This window comes from Scophthalmus maximus, chromosome 16, assembly GCF_022379125.1.
Source record: "Scophthalmus maximus strain ysfricsl-2021 chromosome 16, ASM2237912v1, whole genome shotgun sequence".
Classification (NCBI taxonomy): Eukaryota; Metazoa; Chordata; class Actinopteri; order Pleuronectiformes; family Scophthalmidae; genus Scophthalmus; species Scophthalmus maximus.
Genome location: NC_061530.1, coordinates 15,400,773 through 15,415,775, shown reverse-complemented (window position 1 = coordinate 15,415,775; position 15,003 = coordinate 15,400,773). Strand labels below are relative to the sequence as shown.

The window sequence follows — 15,003 nt, the reverse complement described above, 5'->3', positions numbered from 1 at the left end:
CGCTTCACCAGTGTTGACTTGTGTTCCGGGAAGGGCTTCGAGAATTGAGCATTCAAATCAAAAAGAGAGCCGGGGCGGCCATGCTGAGACAGTGATAAGACGTAAAAGAGCAAAAAACTCGCATTGATCTGCATTACCATGTGCGCTCCGTCTCTTGGACTTTTGCCACAGAAGCCATTTTAATATTACCTGCGACGTTTATTATTTTCCTGTACATTGACACTTCTCAGTCTCTGAAAATAAACTCAAATGTATCTTAAATCTCATACATGTGATTGTCCAGACACTTGTTGTGCTTTTAAAAGTGGCAGGCACCAGCTATGTGATATTCATTCATTATAAGAGCTTGTAAGACAAATTGAGTTCCAAACTATCCCACATGGACTGCCCAACAATCCCATTGAGTGTAGGTGGGTGTGGGGCGGGGGGTTGTACATGTGCAGGGGGGTGCAGTGTAGCCGCTGTGGCCTGCAGCTGTGATACTGTGCAGATGTGTGGGAAGACAGAGGCACCGGCTGCCCTTGCCAGCAGTTGAAAAAGGCCAACGCTTCTTCAGAAGTCGCTCCAGCCTTTGAAGTGTTCCAGGGCCGGCCTGGAAATCACAGGAGCGAGTCGCCATGCGGCGTCGGTAAAGCAGTCCTTAACCTCGCTCCCCTCTGCTGCTCCGGAGCCTCAGACACAGATTAGACTCTCCGTGGGCTCAGGGGACATCAAAGAAGACGACGGGCCCGACAAGGAGAGGGAGGGTGGTCCCAAAGTTCTGTAACTTATGGAGTTATTCGCAACAAATATTTCAGCGTGGTTTGATTTACTTCTTTCGACTTCAACCTCTAGGAAATTCCATTTTCATGCACCGCGGGCATCGTACTTTTGGACCGTCCTTTCCATTGATAATAATAACATTTTACTCACTGTATATTGTCCTCCAGAAAGTAACTAAAACAAAGTCTGAAGCAGCGGGAAACATGAGCAGTCAGATGACTGGAGAGGTTTTAAACAAACCTCTAGATTAGCCAGACTTTTCTATCACAGTTTACAGACGGAGGTTGACCCCCTGTATTTATCACACTTTCATATTTGCATTGTTTTCCTGTGCAATGGGGGATTATTATGGTGTTCGCTTGGTTTTACAGTGAATCATCACACACAGCTGGGACATGCAGGAGCTCTGGGTTTAGTAAAGTGTGATAGTGGGTGGTTTTGTAGATAATATTTTGCCGGATAAAAACAATTACAGTGATTTATAACAAGTTCGTCCCTCACAGATACACTGTATGTTCAATGTCATGTATTTTTGTTGCATTTGCATGATATTTGGCAACTTATTATAGAAAAACATTGAGTATACATATTTTATTATTCACATTTATCCACATACTTGTTGTTTTAACCCCTTGTTTTGTTGCATTTAACAAGAACGATCATGGGCTTCTTGACCAATATGACCTCACCTCTCTCGTTTCCCAGTGAAGGGGATCATAAAGGGAAAAAAATGGCAAACGTTCCTGCTCCGGGAGGCCAGTCGACCGAGCGGGTGGAGGCCGACCTTGATTAAGTCGAGCGTGATGGTCAGTGCCACCCACCTGACGACGATCACCGGCTCCTGGGGCATGAAGCAGCGCGTAGAGAGTCTCAGTCGTTTACAGCTGAGGCCGTCTCAGTAAACCACCGATGTTGTTTCATTGCCACCTGCATCGTGGTGCGAGTTGAAAAGTCCCTTTCCCTCTGGCTCAAACCGACTGCAGGTGAAACCGATCCGAATGGCTGCGGATACAACTGCTGAAATTCATCTGAGTGTCGTCAAACCCTTTTGTGTTTTCTCCGTCCTGTCCCGCAATGATTTGTTTTTGAAAAAAAAGAGGTGCTTGATGGCTGATCTGGTTATTTGGGTGCTACCTTGTCAAACCTCAGCCCTGTAATGCACTGTCAAGTTATAGACATCTTTTTTTTTTTCAGGAAAACCCAGGCTATCAGAATATGTTTGTATATGTGATATCACATGAAGGTTTTAATAGTTATATGACCATGAAGACAAAAGAAAAAACTAAATGGAAATTGAATCTCACAGACATTCATTATCATGACAAACCAAACAACAATGATCAAGATTTTTCCCTCTTGAAAGCTGTTCTTTGAAGCCTTGGCTATGAGGGAAAACAAGTCAAAAACATTGTTACTAATGCAAATCAAAAGTTATGTACATCTTTCTACAAACAAGTCCTTTGATTTTTCGACCCAAAAAGCCCCTCGTGCCATTCAGCAAAGCAGTTCCTGTCTGCAGTGACACAGAGGCGGGTCAGTGGTGGTAGTAGGAGTAAACAGGTCAGAGTGAGAGGTCCTGTTTTCAGTGTAAAATCTGTTTTTTTTGACCAGTCGTCAACAAAGCGTCTGATTGGTACAAGTCTGTTACAAAGCCTCTGATTGGTCAAGTGGATCTAAAATGGACGGCTGAAGTCCGCTGACAACAACAACAGGAGCCTTTTACGTCTTGAGTCATTCAATGTTGGATTTATCACCACGGACGTGTTGTACAAAGTCTCAGAGAAGACACGGAAGTTCCAGGCCGCGCTACAAATCTCCTGAAAGGGCCACGCATCGCACGGAAGCCCTGCCTGGAACGGAGCAAGTATCAGCTTCCCGTCCAAACAAACCGTTGGTTTATAACGTGACGCATTTTCTGTCTCATTCGACAGGTTCGGGCTCAGAGGGTTGATCAATTATAGCAACAAAATTTTTTGCTTGATTCATTCGCAACAAATATTTTATTTTTTAAGACATCTAGCAAATGCTTAAAGCCTCATAGAAGATGTAGTGTAGATGCTTATTTAGTAAGAAATAATCAGTCCGATTAAATATGCCTTTTGTTTTGGAAGATCCATGAATTATTCCCTGGGAAATCAGTGGAAATGTAAAACAAACAAAAAAAAAAAACTTGTCCGGATCAAAGCCAAAATTGAATGGTTTCTGTCTCCGCCATGTTCAAATCCTTCTACCAACTTTTTCAGAAATCCGTTCTGTTGTCTTTTGTAATCCTGTTGAAACCAACAAACACACGGTTAAAACAGAACCACACCCACTTTGGTAAAGTCTACAGTTTAATTTTTATCATCATTAGTTCAAAACCTTCCTAATTTTCACAATTAAAATTAGTTGTAGAAATACATTTTTACAATTAATATCACCATCGACACCAGATATTCTCATCATATCATCGGAAATTAAAACAACAGTTGTCACTGTCGTCATCGTCATGATCATCGTGCCTGTCATCTTAGCCATCTTTAGCAGCAGCAGCATTGAGCAGCATTGAGCCAAGGTTTAATAACTTAGGAGGTGCATGACAAAACACTTCAGGCTGTCAAGTCAGTCACCATAAGAAAATGAGGTATTTTACACTCACTTCACTATTAACAACAGTTAAAACTCCGTTTGGATTTGAAGCAGCACATTCTGTAACACCCGAAACGAATACAGTGTCGCCATGAATTACACACACGTATATCAAAAGACACAAAAAATACTTTTCACTTTGTCATTTATCTAAACCTTGCAACACATTTCATTTTGAGATTAGCTTGTTTTTCCACCAATAACCATATTCATCGTTTATGAGGGGGGGGAATAACCACTCTCCACATCAGTGCAAAACATCGGTGAGAAATTACCAGCTGGATTGGGATACAGAAACACGTCGACAGATTTTGGGGTAATATTAATGAACAGAAATGAATAAGGCAATGGTTTGTTCTGTCGATATTGTTCAAGATATCCAAATGCCTTTGTGAATGGAAAAACTCTAAAACACCATACATTACAGAATTTAAGGCATCAGATGTCTTGGAGTGCCGTACAGGAATACCCGAAAACAACCCGAAAACCCGAAAACAACCACTTCTCCCAAGTATTATCACAAATCCTGAAACTCGTGCACACAGAATACAAGAACTTACGTGTAAATATGTTTTCAGAGAAGAAACTGCAGATAATCACGTTTCGTTCACCACTGGCAAATTCGCCACTGTGTTCCAAACGTAAATGCACACAGTGTCTCACTAATGGCCGCCTGCATGTACAGTCTAAATGTACTGTGTCCAAATCCATGAAAAAAAACAATGTCCGCTTAACAAACGTTCACAATACATATTACAATACATATTAATTCTATATTCTCTGTTTGAACTAAGGCGTTGAAGCACCTTTGTCAACTCTAAGTGGAGCCCAGTCAAAAGCCCTCTGATACAGAGCTGCCTGTCTTCTGATACAGAAAAAAAGGACATAATACAATAGGTACAACATGTAGTGGGGGACCTGTCTTAATGAATTGCCAATCTAGTTCATTGAATTAGTTTGATTGACCCATAGCTGCTAAAGTGTATATATATATAAAACAAAAATTAATTCAAAAAGATCCGTGGTGCCTGATTCTTGTCTGATTGATGTCATTTTACCATAGTTTTTGTTAAATATTTCATAATAAACAGAATATCTTGTGGTGAATTCTGACACGTAATGTACCAAACCAACAATCAATTAATCGAGAAAATCTATTGTAATTAATTGTTTAATTAAATTAAATTGATAATGAAAATAAATGCTTTTGCAGCACTAAAAACTAACCCAGCACGTACTTTTTTGTTATGATTTACCATATCATTTATCATGACCATCATTTCAACGCCTGTATTTTAATGTGATTGAGTGTCACAGGATGATTTTCAAACCTATTGCTTTTACTGTTTTAATGTCCTACTGGTTTTATGAAAAATCGCACATCTTGAGGTAGAAACTATTTGATCAGATAAGATCGCCACACCTAGTCCCTACAATAGTAACCACAATGCTGAAATGTAGCCATGATGAGGGAGTAGAGCTGAGCTGACCTTCAACTGGTGCGCTACCTTGTCAGCCCGGAGACTTTTCAAGAATAGGCGATCACAATAGCTTACACATGTTTTCTGCTTGGCGGCCAAAAACTAAGAAATCAACCTTGATAGGAGCAAATCTAGTCGTCGAAAACCTCGTCCTTACAACAGAAACTGAAATATTGTTGTTTAAAACTAGTGTGACAGGGTTGCCCAAAGAAATGTTAGGCGCTGCCTTCGAGGTACTGTCACAAATATCACAATTACACACTTTGTGTTATGTTTTTTAACAGAAAGCAGAAATAATGTCTTTTCGCTGTAAAAGTGACAAAACATGATTTTCAGCTTCCAGAGTCGCTTTGTTGTAATAACTGCTATTCAACACCAAAGGGTGCAAGAGTGTGTTAACACCCTGCTGCAGGAAAAGTAAAGGGGTTTGTGTACATGTCCCGATCCCGTCCTTCCTGCCCCGCGATACGTGAGGGAGCACGAAGCCGTCTCTGTGGATTACTTCTCTCTGTGAATAACAAGTACAGTTGGTCACGCTCCACTTGACCAAACAACCTGAGGGGCACACATCAGTCATGACAGCACAGGCAGTCAGTCGGTTCTGAAGGCCCGCTTTGTTTTTCCCATTAAAACTCTGCTTTGCCAGGTCAGTAAGTCCTCCACAAACAAACTGTTTTCACACATAGAACACATACAGTGAGTCTTGTTTTTTCTCTCCTTCCATTAGCTCTTACACTACAAAGCAAGGTACTTAAAAAAATGTAATAAATAACACCCCCCCTCCAAAAAAAAAAACCCCTGAGCCAGACTGTGCAGCTGTAACGTATAGTTTCCATCTTTTGTACAATTATTGAAGTAATCATACAACGTACAAATCATTTTGGTTAGGCTAGTTGTCAGTGCTACATATTACTTTGCACAGACTAAAACAGACACGCAGCCTTTTACCATCTTTTTCTTTTCCTTTCATTTTCTTAGAGATAATATGGACATGTGCTGCAGTAATGTCGGAACAAACACATATACCGCTGAAATATCGTGTGTCAGGATGAAGGCCCGGATAAAATAACGCGACGGTTCTCCTTGTGTGGGCACGTCTGTCTCTCCAGGTGGATGTGAAGTCTGCCATTGTTTAATGTCCCCACAGCGAGTTCACTGCACTGGTCTCCTGTCCCGGGGGAACTCGGTGTGCAAGCGCAGTGGTACTCCTGTGCAGGGATTTGCCCTTGTCTGTAGTGATTCTTTTTTTTTCTTCTTTTTTTTTTTGGCACGTCACTCCGAATTCAAGCGGACGTGGACAGGGACAAGCGGCGTCCGTCCTCTTCTTCATTGACGATAAATCAGCTTCACGTTTCCCTGACAGTTGCCAAGTCGACCGCCTCGGGCCCCGCGTCCCGTCACTCCGCGGCCGGTATGCTGTTGCCCTGGTTCTCGTGCCCGCGCCCCGACGTGTTCAGGGAGCTGCGCTTCAGCAGCCTGTTGACGATGTCGGCGCACGTCTTCTTGTACTGATGTCGAAGCAGCGAGTACACGAAGGGGTCGCAGGCTGCCTTGCTATAAGCTAAGCACTTGGAGACAATTCCCCAGTGAGGATTGATAGGCACCGCAGGAAATAACTCCACGATCCTGCAGGCAAGCATGAAGAGAGGATGGTGAGAGGGGGAGAGCAACATGCTGGAAAAGACATGCATGCCCAAAGCTTATTATGCAGAAACAGAAATTCATTTGCAACTTATTGTTATCCATAACATCATCTTTTTTTTTGTGTGTGTGTGTGTGTATTCTGCACATAGGCTCAAGTGAAACTACTTCTCGCGTGTGTGTGTGTGGATTCATGCCGTGAGGCGTCTTCCCACTGCATCTCTCACTCGCAGCAGCAGCACGATTCATGTCAGAAAAGGTTAGAGTTGGAGTCACCAGTAGAAAAAAAAACCCAGGCCCGTCCTCGCGGTAACGAGTGTCTGGAAACAACCCAATTAACTCTGGTTGTGCTTTAACACAGTATTAGACAGACGGCCTAGGCGGAAAAACCTAAAAGGACACTTCCTCCAGAACTGTGCTGGAGAAAAAAACACAAGTCTTGTCTACTTAGAGTACTGTATATTTTATTCAAAGAGTCCCTCAATGAGCTTCACGGTCTCGCCTGCCGTCTGCATCTCAGAGCCGCCGATCTCTGTCGGACTCATAAAGCCATAAAGTTTCTGCTTTCACACTCATTTTTGTCACGTGTTCAAAATATTTTACCGTGTGTGTGTCCTCATTAAAGGTGCTGATCCTCTACTCTCCTACTTGCACTCTGTATGATTACTCTGTCATCAATCGAGCTCTGTCAGCACAGGAGCACTGGCCTTAGCATGGGCCAGTAGCCATCACTGGCTTTTGCCCACACACTCCACGGCACAAACAGGGAACAGGAGGTCAAGTCAGCTGCCACACAGCACAGCGGGATCTTTGCTATGCCCATGATGACCCTGACAACAAACGAGCGCTACAGCGGCAGTGCAGGAGATATATATGTATATATATGTATATATATATACATATATATATATATATATTTCCTTTTTTTAAATAATATATTCAGATTGTAATTAGTAAAGTGCCATTTGCATTAGGAGAGCATGTGCAGTGCTGCTGTGGTCATTCAATCCTGACGCCGTACTGATGAAATAACACTGATGCAGATCATTTTGTTGACCTTTTTTTTGTGTGTGTGTGTCCGTGTGTCCAGGGTTTGAGACGCACTACATCTCGCAGATCTCTGCCTCCAACCAAACCACTGTTCACACCAACTACGTCTTCGGTGAGTGAGTCACAAAACACACAACACAAGGTCAGAAAAGTGAGAAGGTAGAAGAATGTGTTTCTTCTTTTTTTCTTTTTTTTATTATTCATCCCTCGTGTGACTTGGATTTTCCAATGCTGTCTTAAATGGGAGGAAATGAATAAGCTCTTCTTGAGTGTGTTTTGATATCGCCGTCTCCTTTGTGTAGTTTTTAACTAAATAAAACTGTCATGTCACCACTTGCACACACACACACACATTTCCCATCCTCTCTGTCCAGTGATTGATGCACTTGGTCGTGGATTGTACCTGACTAACTGAGATGCACCCAGCGAACTCGAGGGGGGAAAGTGCTAATGCAGCAGCAGCAGCAACAGCAGAGCAGAGACATATTACTTGTCACAAGGTCAGCCAATCTCATCTTCCCAATCTGGCTGGCGTGGAGAGGAAGCAGAGACAAGGCAGAGGGGAGGAAGTGTGTGTGTGTGTGTGGGGGGCAGTTGGCGAGAGAGGAGGGAGGTTTGAGGGATACCAGTGAAAAGAAAAGGGCTGCGTATATATATATTTATACATATATATATACACTTCGCAGTGTGTACCAATGCTCACCGTGTGATCACATAGGGAGCGAAGCAGAGCATGAAGGTGCCAATGAAGGTGCTGATCTTCCTCGACGCTCTCTGTCGTCGCCTCCTCTGCTCCTCCAGGCAACGCTGGCGAACGCTGGGGAGACAGAGAGTGAGAACCAATGTGACACTCCACAAAGAGTCTCCAGAAATCTCCCAAAAGGAGTGCGTGTGTGTGCGTGCGTGTGCGTGTGTGTGTGTTAGAGATGGAGCTGAGGTTAAAATAAATGAACAATCCCGAAGACACTTTGCGTAGCACAAAACCAGGATCTCTATTTCACGGAAATTACAAGTTCAACACTGTCCCCGTGTGCGTGCGTCTGTGTGTGTGTGTGTGTGTGTGTGTGTGTGTGTGTGTGATCTTAGATGTGAACCTGAATGCACCGTGGCTGTGATGTCATGATGAGGAAGCAGCTGTGTTCAGTGAAAGTTCATTAAATGAGGTCATTCAGAGTGATGAGTTCAGACATGCCAGGTGTTAGGCCACCAGCATGCACCTAATAGACACACACACATGAACACACATGCACACACACGGACGCAGAATTAAGCAATCACCCTGTACTACATTTCAATTTAATCAGATTGTCGTCCCCCCAAAAAAAAAAAAATACTGAGGGCACAATTCAAATGTCTGTGCAAAGCATCATGAACTGCACTGCCTGTCCTGACTGCAGATACAGAACTCTTTCAGTGCATGAAGAGAAACGATGGCACCAAAACACACAGAGTCCCCCCCCTTTAATGATCAGAGTTGGTTTGTACAGTTTGTTCTTTTCTTCCTGCACAATCCTGAATTTGCCTTATTGTGCATGCAAGCTTTTCTTCAACAGACATCCACCATCAGCTGAAGTGCATCTGCTGCATGGCAGACCGGAGCAGAAGGAAGAGAGGTGCTTCGTGCAGGCGCAACACGCGAGCAGCGGTGACAGGTCAAAAGGAGCTCACCTGGGGTGTATGTCCACCAGCAGCACCAGCGTTTGCATTGTAATCACGTCGATCCTCTTGCAGTGAAACCTCGCCACTTTGAGCACTTTGAGGTATGTGACGCACAGCACCACGAAGGACAGCAGGAAGGTGAGGGAGTGGAAGAAGACGGTGAAGATAACGAACTGGGTCCGACCGCCCGCCCGGGGGCTGGACAGCGTGCAGGACGCGTACAGCCGGTGGTATCCCACCCAGGAGAGGCAGGCGGCCGCCGTGGAGAAGGACGCGGAGTGCGCCCACGTGTAGCCGAGCACGAACGCCGCGTCCTTGTGGCGCATCCTGGAGTGGTACCTCAGCGGGAACACCACCGCGATCCACCGGTCGATGCTCAGCGCGGCCATGCTCAGCATCGAGTTGGTGGACAGGAAGGTCTCCAGGAAGCCCGCCGCCTGGCAGAGGGCGTCCCCCCCCGGCTGCGCGCGGCCGACGAGTCCCGCCAGCGTGAGCGGCATGTTGGACACGGTCAGCAACAGGTTGCAGAAGGTGAGGTTGAGGTTGAACAGACCGGGCACCTGCTTGCGGATCTCCGGGCTGTACAGAAAGCAGACCAGCACCAGCACGTTGGACAGCAACGACACTATGATGATCACAACCACCAGCACAGAGAGGATCACCTCCGCAGTGTCCATCCTGTGCGCCCCGCAACTCACTTTATCCGCACTCTTTTGCGCACGTATCCATCCTTGCGTCGCCGCGGCTGCAAAACGGCTTTAATCACCCACGACCGTGTCCGCGCATCCCCACATGCCTCCACCGGTGGAGATTCCTCCTCCTCGCCTCCACCACATTGTGTCCTCCGCGAGAGCCACGCAAGGATGTTCAGCAGGATTCCGGCATGTCGAGAGGAAGGACTCGGGTCGATCTCCCACTTTTCGCCCTCTGAAACAAGCCGCCGTGCCAAGGCTGCTCTCTTCTGGCGCTGCGTCTTGCAGAGAGGGGGTTTTGTCGTCCCGTGATGCGCTCTGGAGGCATCACCCCTCCGCACACCACTGCCCAGTGTGTGGGCTGCACAGCAGCTCTCACCCCGACCCCCGTCTCCCTCCGAGATGACACAAGACAAGACAAAGACGTTTTAGTCACAGATTGTAGTTACCGATTGACAACGTTGCTGAGAGATTCCTTCCTTCTTTTTTTTTTTTTGCATATAATTCAAAACTTGTCTGTGTTTGAAAACAAGTGTGAAAAACCGTTTTCTCAGCATATGACACATCAGTGAAATGTGTGTGTGTGTGTGTGTGTGTGTGTGTGTTTTGGGGGGGGGGGGGAGTCCCTCATTTCCTGGACTTTTTTTTACACTTTTTTATGAATTATGCATTCTGAATTTCACATGCATATCTCATATGGGCTGCACTTTTTGCTTCCTCACAAGGGAGACCTGGCCAAGAAGGCAGCGGTGGCATGACAACACATTTTGGTGAAGAAAACTGCTTCACACTGCAAAAAGGGAGCATTAAAAATATTAATCACAAACCTTTCGATAAAATAAAACATCAATTCCTGTTAAGGTGGTCAAAGTCTACTGTCACTGCTCTGAACCATCATTGCGTTCCAGTAGCATGTCCTCCTCTGCATGCTTTACTCAAATATCTTTTCTAATCGAGTCTGCTCCTATGGAGTCTGATAGGGAGCAACGTCTTCCGGTCCCCTGGCAGCCAAGCGACGCCCCCGCAACTCTGCTGCCCCTCTGGACTTGAGTGTGGAGGATTTCTCCTCTGGAGCGTGGGACTCATCGGAGTGTGCTGCGGCACGTGAGCCGCTGAAAGTGCTGGAGCAGGGTGAGGTGGTGGTGGTGGTGGCTGCAACAAGGGGAGGAGGAGGAGGAAGAGGAGGGGGTTGAGTTGGAGTGAGAATGTGTGGGCGGGAAGAAGTTAATGGTACCGCAACACACATGCACGCATGTTATCTGAGTGTGGAGATGTGCTGCAGTGCGGGGCCAGTGTGCACCGTGTTCCCTTCACTTTGCACAGGGTGACAAAGGGTGAGAGGGAAAAAAACGGGGGTGGCGAAGAAAGTGAGCCTTGCCTCGGATGTTAGGCTCATTAAAAAATGCCATCCTGTAAATGGTGTCTGAGGAGAACATGGGACGAAGAGTGCTCTTGATGCAAAGAGGAGGCAGCTGCAGGGTTAAGGACAGAGACGCCTGCCAGCTGCTGGTTGTTATTGAGCCCGAAATGCAGCCCCCCATCTCTGGCCCGAGTGAGGCTTTGGCTGTGATGGACGCACATCCAGCACTGTGCACTCTCACATGTCATGGGCCAGTCAGCCCTTTGAGAGAGGCACAATCGGGCGCTGTCATGCAAGTGCCTCTGCGGCTCTCTCGTGTCAGCTCAGAGGCCTTATCAGCACGGAGCCACCAGTTGATCTCAGGCACAAATGCAGCTTTTCACAGGCACTGCTTTAATTATTCTTTTCATAATCAAACGACAGCTAGGCGGACAATGGTGCCCTTGAAAAAGAGAAAAAGTCCTTCTGAAAAAGATAACTCTGACAGGATTGGGTGACATGGATGGATATGGATAATGTGCATTTGTGATGGATTTTGTTGCTCTGGCTGGATTTTTTTTTAAGATTAAGATGTTTTGTGCTGAAGATGTTTCAGACAATACCAATCCACACTAATGTCCCCATTAGTCACCATGCCACGTTCGACAGATGTGTATTGGCGTTTGATAAATATACATGCTGTTTTTCAGGAACTCTGATATGTCCTCTTCAATTCCACCCGAGAGCGTTACGTCGATGCAGATCCACGGCAATGAAGCCTAAATGGAGACACGTGGGCCTCGACGCCTCCTGGCCTCAGGTAGTATCACCTTGAATCAGCAGAGCACAGCGGCGCCATCGTCCGACGTTGGTGGAGTTCGTCCTGTGTGATTAATCGTGCCGGATAAAGACCCATTTTAAAGGCGCAAAAAGTAAGCACAGTAGCAAACTGCTTATGAAGTAAACATTAGCAAAGTCGATCCAGGTAAAAGTCGACCCACCTTACTGATGTCATCATACATCCATCACAACACACGGATGAGTTACAGAGGGATATATAAGCTTGAAACCACAGCATGTGGGTCCTGCTAATAATAATAATAAGTTTGCTCATATTGTGCGTGCAAGTGTGGTAGCGAGATTTTAGTGGTTGACTTTGGGGCTACATTATTATTGATTCTTTTGTCAATTTAAGGTTTGATATATTGTTTGGTCTATGAAATATCCTAATAAAGATGAAATAATGACCCATAATCTAAAAATATATCATCAAAATTGCTTGTTTTGCTCAACCAACGGATATTCAAATTGATAAGTGTACATTTGAGAAGATGGAACATTTTCCCTAATAAGGGACTGTTTATTATCAAATTTACTACCAAAAACTCTGACCTATCAACTAATCGTTTCCACATCTTCGACTTGTTTCTACCTGCACCAGCTCATCGTTTAATAAAGGCTTCTCCTGAAGTTTGCTCTTCGATTGGTATATAAAAATTTAAAAAAGCATTTCCCTTACACTCTGCCCTGACAGGATGTGCAGCCTTTGGCTACATCTAATCCAAGTGGAACACTCTTAACATTGTCATTGCTGATTAGCCTCTTAACTGTGTCACGGTGGGTCTTATATCACCTCAAATTTGTATGATGGGGCGTTGGGGTTGGGTGCGCTGCGTTTAAGACAAGATCTCAAGTCTGCAGATCGGCACGTTGAGGATAATACCTCCTGTCAGAAGATTTAACAAGTGCAGTACTTGACTGCGAGAGGCGGCAGGATGACAGAGAGCCTGCAGCACTCCTTTATTCTTTTTTGCTGTGACAGTGCGGTTTTGAATCCGCTGCCAGTTACAATTCCACACTAGACTTCCCTCGGAGCGGCGGACGGGCAAAAAATTCGAAACCTAAATGTTTGCTTTCGTCTCCCACGTCTTCCTGACTCACCTTTTGAACGTAGACTTGTCACTCATATTTTTTCAAACTCATATCTCAACTAGTGATGCAGGATTTTGTGGGTTGCGTTGCGAGGAAATTACTTTTTGTAAAAAAATTTAAAAAAAACAAGTTTGGGAAACTTTGGCGTAAATATGACAATTTGGGAAAACTCCAGACTGGAGACGACGTATTATGCAACAGCATGCATACATACTGTATGAGCTGAGTGGAAGGGTCTCCGAAAGGTCTCTGAGGTGAAGACAGAGGGGGACACTAACTCGGACGAAGAAGCTTCATTCAGAGTGAAATGCCAACCTGCAAGTAAGGAGGAGGGAAGGTGTTGACACTGCGAAAGATAGCCAGCTTCGTTTTACCCCTGACTTATAGTTATCACCATTGCAACCCTGTCTGATATTGAACAATTCAGTACAGCTTGTATGAGCTCGCACTTATAGCACAATATGTTATAACTGGCAATAAACAATGACGGCAAAATAAAACCTCAAGCAACTACACCTCTATTTCATAAATCCTGCGCGTCTCCTATCTGCTGTCCCTTCCCTCGGGGAACTCCTGGACCTGAACTCCGACCGTTCAACTCAAAATTCAGCTCAATTTATCACCTACCTGTTAATGAAGAACAGCACTTTTGTCACATAATGCATCTTGCGCTACCTGTTCTCATCATCAGACACGTGCATAATTAATTACTGGTTCCGTCGATGAGAGATCACGACGACTCGGGGCTTAATGAGGCAGTTGGAAACCAACTGAAGACGGAAGGCTAAAAATAAAACCCTGCTCAGATCTCTTTTTGTCGGCGATTACATCATATCATCTGCCTGCTTGTTTGAACAATGCAGGCTTCCTTGGTGGTATATGAGTCGAAGATCAAGCCCGTTGGCACGGACATAATTTGGCTTCCTCTGATTCACTGTTATTGATATTCTACTTGAGCGTTTCCCTTTTAAGGTACTGCTTCCTTCTCTCGTTTACGCTCAAGGAAACATGATGCTTTGCAATGAGGTAAAAGCCAAAAATATATAAAATCTTCAAAAGCTAATTACAATATTAAAATGCTGCATAGGCAGCTTGTCACAGCCATGCTAGCAGCTCTAATGATCTGATGGTCTGCTGGTGGGGCCAGATGAAAAGTCAGGGGATCACTCGAGTCACTGGATTCCATCATCTGAGGACCATGAATAACTGGGCCAAATTTCTTGGCGTCTCAGCCAATTGGATCAATCAGGATCAATAGGATCTATCCTCTCAGGACTACGAATGTTTTCATGCAATTTCATCACATCACATCTCACTTGTTGAGATATTTCAGTCTGGACCAAAGTGGTGAACCAGCTGACCAACCAGCTGCCTTCTGGTGTTGCTGGTAATAATAATGAAATCATATAATAAATAAGAATATAACACTAACAGAAGCAATTTTGTAGGATTTAATGAAAACATTTTTTTTTAAATAGTTCTTAAGTAAAATTACTTTTTTTGTTTAGATTTCAACATATGCTTAAATAATAGGTCTATACTACATTTGCAAAGAAAATATTATAAATGTAAAATACTACTGTGTGTACTGTCCATTATTCTGCTCATACACCCCGTGCTCATGTGCTGTATCCATGGCATTGTTCAAACATGGTGCCAGTTATCAGGGGTGGGGATAACGTTCATGTTAATGCCTCAGTAACAATAATTTAATAATGTAACAATAAAACACAGAGGGCTGCATATGAATGCTAGAAAAGCCCTCCCCTGATAAGAGGCTTTTGTCCGTGTCCCCCATCTGTACGCCTGGCTGGGCAGT

General features: G+C 44.7%; 1 protein-coding gene and 2 long non-coding RNA genes across 5 annotated transcripts; 2 read left to right on the top strand and 1 right to left on the bottom strand.

Moving 5' to 3' along the window:
• The first annotated feature begins 2,493 nt into the window (after positions 1–2,493).
• Positions 2,494–6,310, top strand: LOC118287901. The gene is made up of 2 exons (XR_004785752.2): positions 2,494–2,652; positions 6,160–6,310. It is a non-coding gene; the product is annotated as an uncharacterized LOC118287901 (long non-coding RNA).
• On the bottom strand, positions 3,083–10,685 carry LOC118287898 (G-protein coupled receptor 26-like). The gene is made up of 3 exons (XM_035613537.2): positions 9,231–10,685; positions 8,266–8,379; positions 3,083–6,497 (listed from the first exon to the last, which is right to left on the bottom strand). The coding sequence occupies exons 1-3, from the start codon at positions 9,896–9,898 to the stop codon at positions 6,269–6,271; spliced, it is 1,011 nt and encodes a 336-aa protein (XP_035469430.1). The 5' UTR covers positions 9,899–10,685; the 3' UTR covers positions 3,083–6,268.
• Positions 6,361–12,514, top strand: LOC118287899. 3 transcript variants are annotated; one of them, XR_004785751.2, is made up of 5 exons: positions 6,361–6,523; positions 6,665–6,771; positions 7,603–7,674; positions 7,937–8,062; positions 11,963–12,514. It is a non-coding gene; the product is annotated as an uncharacterized LOC118287899 (long non-coding RNA). The 3 variants fall into 3 exon arrangements; XR_004785750.2 differs by lacking the exon at positions 11,963–12,514 and adding an exon at positions 9,116–9,366; XR_004785749.2 differs by lacking the exons at positions 7,937–8,062; positions 11,963–12,514 and adding an exon at positions 9,116–9,366 and having other exon boundaries at positions 6,368–6,523.
• Positions 12,515–15,003: the final 2,489 nt, after the last annotated feature.